At 34.4% G+C, this 6,077-nt stretch overlaps 1 protein-coding gene across 1 annotated transcript; it reads right to left on the reverse strand.

Moving 5' to 3' along the window:
* Window positions 1–2,643: 2,643 nt before the first annotated feature.
* LOC122145177 (regulator of G-protein signaling 3-like) lies at window positions 2,644–5,207 on the reverse strand. Its single transcript, XM_042757408.1, has 4 exons — window positions 5,110–5,207; window positions 4,764–4,825; window positions 4,402–4,570; window positions 2,644–4,074 (listed from the first exon to the last, which is right to left on the reverse strand). Exons 1-4 carry the CDS (start codon window positions 5,205–5,207, stop codon window positions 3,882–3,884), a joined length of 522 nt encoding a protein of 173 aa, XP_042613342.1. The 3' UTR covers window positions 2,644–3,881.
* Between the last annotated feature and the right edge of the window lie 870 nt (window positions 5,208–6,077).

Here is a 6,077-nt window from a genome sequence, read left to right on the forward strand (position 1 = left end):
CCATGTTGAATTTAAAGTTTGGCATGTTTTTCGTGATTGTTTTATACAGGCACCCCAGACTTAATGGATGCCAAATTTGGTGCAGATCTGAAAAAAAAAAAAAAAAAAAAAAAGTATGTTTTTCAAAAATCCAATATGGCAGAAAACTTTTCCAGGCAAAAATAAATGAAGGTATGTGGGATGTCTAGATCATGAGCCAAGGAATCTGTGCACATAAAATACATTTGGTCTAAATTTCTGTGTAGCTACATACCGTTTTAAGACATCATAAAATGTATAATACTAATAATAAATTAAATTAAAAAAATAAAAACACTTGCTGTTTGTACTCCAAAATATATAAGTTTGTACGTTTCTGCATGCTTCATTTGCAGTGAAAACAAACATTCTACGTCCAAGAAAAAACAAACAAACACTTCAGACTGAAAATCACAATTTCAGGAGGCATTTGCCTGTCTGCATCATAAAGTCAAGAAAGTCAAGGTTTTATTGATGTTTGCGAATACGCCACAGGGAAGCAGGCCGGTGAAGTTAGCAGAGAGTTATTCCTGTCCTCACATTCCCTTCATACTGAGAGTGCTCTCCCACCCCTCAAAACTCACAGAACTGCAGAAACACATCCCCATCATTTCCCTACCATCCCTCAATGTGTCCAAATGTAGACTGTTTGGTCAGACGGAATGGCTCTATAATAACAGCTGAACAGTATGATTGTAGCACCATCTATGGGTGTGAATAAAAGCATCCTAAAAATCTAAAATATGTAATATCAGCAATTTAATGCCACCATGCACAGTATAACAATACATGTATTTCTTTAGCAATTCATGTTTTATTTTTAATTATTTATATAAAGTAAAGAAGAAAGAACCTGAAAGTCACAAAATATCTATTTATAAACTTGAAAAAATGTTAACATACCACCTTAGTTGTCCTTTGTATTTTATTTTATTTTAAGAAACCAGATTTTAACTGTTAATATGGAAAATGTATATTCTATTTATTTATTTGACAATGTTTGATACATAATTCAGAATAAATTAAAAACAATGTTTAATATTTAAATTAACAATTTAAAAATTAAAAAAATAAATTCAGAAAAAAATATTCAAAATGACAAAATTCAAAATATATATATATAAATAAAATAAAAAAAACATACATAGAAACATATATAAATATATAGATAGATAGATAGATAGTCATTCATTCTAACTGACTGACAATTATGGCATTCTTTGTAAAATATCTGTATTTAGAAATGAAAATGTTTTAATGCATATGTCAGGATGTTCAGCCTCTTTAAATAGACTTAAAGCTTCATTCTACAAGACAACCTCCATGCGCAAACATCCTCCTCATAGTAAAGACATCTGGATTGTGTGCGTCATCACCATCACCCACTTGACCTTTTGCCTGTCTTCGTCTAAGACAGCGTGTCCTATATGTGAGTCCTTTCCTTCACCCACACGGCCATTGATTCATTGGCGCAAATCATTTGTGTTCACTGAACATCTTTTGGAACCTTGTTGCACATATAATAAAGGCTTTCTTATTGACTGGCTTACTAATTGGGATGTACAGTAAATGTATTTATTTTATCTATAAAGCACAAGGGTAGATCCCGTACTGAGTAAATGTTTTGCAGTGTCTGTGTTATACCTACAGAGCCGCCCTGGGAAAAAAGCTCTTACAAGTAATTGTAGATGCATCACTGGGTCAAAATGTTGTGGTGTAAACACACTGGTGCACTGTGTCATAAAGGTATGCATACAGTGAATACAAGAAATGTTCTTGTGCTGACACAGCTGCATTGATCATCGAAACGGTTGGATCAGAGGCAGTGCAAAATCAAAAGCTTTCATTATATATTAGGCAAAACATGGTTTTCACTTTCCTCTAATTATGTTGCTGTTTTCTTATACACAGATAATTTCCTTTAATTTGTTTTCGTACAACATTAGGATCAAGTTTAAAGGAGTGTGTTCCACACCTTCAGCAGCTGCATGAGGGGGTCACACCCAGCCAAAAGTAAGAGGAAGCACTGTGCTCCCACACCTAATATTTGCCTCCATCTCTGCTTTCATGGAACAGAGACAGCGAATAAAACAGACATTTATTTAGCTATGTTTATAATTTTTTAAACAATTATTAAAAATGTCTTTTTCAACTCTATTTATATATTTGTTACATTCAATATTTTAATGCATTTTCATTTAAAGATTTTTTTCAATAAAATCGAATACAATTTAAATAAATGAACTAAATAGTGAAGATTTAGGATTACTTGTATTATTGTATCTAGAGCTTTACTGCCCTCTGGGGATTTTTAGGTGTACAACCTATTCATATATTCATTTATGCATGTATATATGTATATATATATATATATATAATATATATATATATATATATATATATATATATCTATATATATATATAATTTTAAGTGTTTTTAACATTTTAATGCAATTTTTATTTAAAGATTTCCCTTTCTCTTTAATTTTAAATTAAATACAAGTTAAATAAATTGTAGCTGTACAAACTCTTCATAAGGTCAATATATTAAAATCCTATGGTATTTCAAAACAAGAATATAATAATACAAATAATAATTATAATTTGCAAAAAAATCCAGTTGACTTCATGCTTGAATGTAATTTTATTTGATGAGAGTATGTTACATATGATGGCAGCAGTGAGTGAAATATGACCCCACAAATAAATATAAAAAATATTATTACATAAGGTAGGATATCGTTAGGATGAAAGCAGGAGGAATCTGACTGTATTCGCCAAACATGAGTCTCCCAAAAAGCTATCTGGTAAATAAACGTGTAAATGAACACAGAACACATATGTTTATGTACAACACATGCTCCTCTATGTTAAGCCACTATTAAACAGAAACTCTGGCATCTTATGTTGTTATTCTGATTTCTGACATGTGATCAACCATCCAACAACAATGACAACAAACAGAATACCTTTAGTTTTAACATCACTATAAGCCTCTGTTATTTACATCAGAAAATCACATTTTTTTTCGCTTGAAACCACAAAGCTTACTAAGCCTGTGTGATGCATTACGGGAGAGCATTTGTACAGTTGTGTGTGTGTGTGTGTATATATATATATATATATATATATATATATATATATATATACATACTTCTGACCCCTTTAATATACTGTTTTTGTTAAAGAAATATTAATAAGAATAACTAATTGTATATTGCACTTAAGGGGTTAGAGCCACGGGGCCACTACATGAAGAACAGATGTGGAAATGTTACCAAGGCCCTTGAAAGTAATAAGAATTAGTGTTCCGTATTGAGAGAATATAAACATGCTGTCAACTGAGACTCAGATGAAAAAGGACATTAATGTTAACTAATACTTAGTTTCATCCAATGTCATCTCACTAGGATCTTTCTAAAAGTGGAGTGTGTTGAGGTCTGTGCAGGAAAGAAAAGTGAAAAGTCTCTTGGTAAAGCTGAACAAAACGGTACCAAAATTTCTCTTTTTCCCTATACCCATCATGCGTTGCACCCTCTCTGTACTGCCAGTGGGTCATCAGGTGGCAAGGCATTTTGGGCACTGGCAAACTGATTTGAGTCAACATTTCCAGCACATTCATAACACAATATTGCCATCTTATTGCTGCAACTGTCCAACAGGGTGCAGCACAGAAGCATCCAAAACCAATCTGTCCACACAATGATCCATCAGGCTGAGCTCTCCAAGGTACTTAGTTGACTGACGTTTCAATATGAAGCTGTGCATCACTGGATTATGTGATTGTAGACACGTCCTGTTCTACTATGTCTCCAGCTATACTGAGCTAAAAAGTTCAACGTCTACGGTTTGTCGTCATAGCTTTAAGATGGATCTGTGACAGAGCTGGGTCTCTGTTGGTTGGTTAATTCCAGGTAAATGTCAGAGCGGAGGAATCGAGGGTATGAGTCTCTTTCCATTAGTCCAAAGATTCTGCTCTGAGCCAGGTCAAAGCAGTCTGCGCAGATGTTCTCCATGTTTTCCTTGATGTGCTCCCTGGTGTACGAGTCCAGATTAACCGGAAATAAAACAAGACTCTGCTTAGGACACTTTTCATATTCATTTTGGACTGGTTTTCTGGCACATCTGCTCTCTGGAATCAATTACAAATTGCAAGTCAAAAAAAAAAAAAAAAAAATTCACACAAATGAATCCTGTTTCTTGCCAAGTGAAACTTTAGATGAAATTGCCCTCGACATGTTATTGCTGAAAACAAGTCAACTAAGAAATATAATTTTTTCATTTTGTCAACTCAGATGCATTGTTTCTTCTATTTGCACAATTCATAACTAAACATGAGCTGGGGTTCTTAATATGAAAGCCTGAAAACTGTTTTTCCATCTTACCTCTTTACAGGACTGTATGGAGATATACTCAGTGAATATCTTCTTTGCTCTGGATGCCATTTTGGACAGTGATTTGATCTTCTTGAAGTCCTCACAGGCCAACCAGAAGTCCAGATTCTCCTCACTGAACTCTGTTTGCAGGAAGGAGCGGAAAACCACTGGGCCATCTGAAGAAGGGAAGAGAAAATTACTCTAATGCTTATTAGAAAACACAGAATAAGTGCCGAATCTGGGGTAAATCTGGATTTAGATCTAGGAGCAGAGGTTAATGTAGATAAACTACATGGTTTAAAACAGCAGTAACAGCTGTTGTGGTGCAGAGATCAACACAGCTGTCATATCGAATGAGACATATCTTACATTTGTGAGAAAGCAGCGCATCAAGCGACTCTGCCCATTTGAGAGCTTCCTCTGGAGTCGGTCTGTGGATGAGCAGACAGAGCGGTCAACAAAGCCATGACTCACACTAATGACCCATTCACAGATAATTACAGTGCACAAAATAGGCCATCTACTCAATAACTCAAAAACGTCACTGTTGTTTTGATTGCACACTCAACATTCATACATCAAAGCTCAGCCTATGCACCCATTCAGTGTTCCTGAATGACTCTCGATACTTAAAAACGATGATATGCATATGACACGCAATGCAGTGCGCCGGGAGTCTGTTCGGGTGAAAGAGGAAACAATCACGTGGACTCACTTGTCTGACTTGAGGACTTTCTCAAGCTTGCTGGCTGGATTGCTTCCATGTCTGTCGTTGGTCTTCGTCCGCAGAAAAGTCAGGCGGTTATTTCTCATGCCCTTTGCCACAAGACAAAAAACAAAAACATCAACATAATTTGAAATTTATTAGCTAACTGTTCACTCAAGTGCTTCTGGGAGGAAATGTATTCCGGTTATAGCTGTGAGCTTTATTGTAGGAGGAACACAGATAGTAAAGGCATAAATAATGCTTTCCTCCAGCAAACCGGAGAACGGAAAACATTACATCCACATCTCTTGAACCAGAATACCTAAATATCTCATGGTTACATGTCTTACTATTTTGCATAAAGAAAATTGAAGGAATAGATCAATTTAAAAAAAATAAAAAAAATTGGCTGAAAAATTACCCTCAGGCCATCTGAGATGCAGATGTTTTTTTTTATCAGTACAGATTTTGTGAAATTTAGCATTACATCACTTGCTCTCCAATGGAAACAAATCTATCTTTAAGGAGAAAACAAAATTCTGGATAGAGGACTCATATTTTAGCTGAAAGCAACTGTTTGAAAATGTATTACAAACATGCAGTTCAGTTTGTTGGAAGTTAATTGATGGACTGGAATTGAGTGGATTACTTGTGGATTATTGTGATGTTTTATCAGCTGTTTAGACTCTCATTCTGACGGCACCCATTCACTGCAGAGGATACACTGGTGAGCAAGTGATGTAATGCTAAATTTCTGCAGATCTGTGGCAATGATCAAACTCATCTGCTTCTTGGGTGGCCTGAGTCGCAAATTTTTCATTTTTGTGTGAACTATTCCTTTAAGCCTGTATGTAGGACCTTCTGGTTTTAATAGAAAAGAATAATGTATACTATACTTTTATGAAAATGAAAAACATGATATATATATATATATATATATATATATATATATATATATATATATATATATATATTAT

The sequence above is a fragment of the Cyprinus carpio genome, chromosome A5, assembly GCF_018340385.1.
Source record: "Cyprinus carpio isolate SPL01 chromosome A5, ASM1834038v1, whole genome shotgun sequence".
NCBI classification, from domain to species: Eukaryota; Metazoa; Chordata; class Actinopteri; order Cypriniformes; family Cyprinidae; genus Cyprinus; species Cyprinus carpio.

Coding starts and splice junctions, on each gene's coding strand:
- LOC122145177 (XM_042757408.1), bottom strand. CDS start 5,207: ATGAGAAATAACCGCCTGACTTTTCTGCGGACGAAGACCAACGACAGA. Junction 4,571..4,763: donor TGCGCTGCTTTCTCACAAAT/GTAAGATATGTC, acceptor TCCCTTCTTCAG/ATGGCCCAGTGGTTTTCCGC. Junction 4,075..4,401: donor ATACAGTCCTGTAAAGAGGT/AAGATGGAAAAA, acceptor TTTATTTCCGGT/TAATCTGGACTCGTACACCA.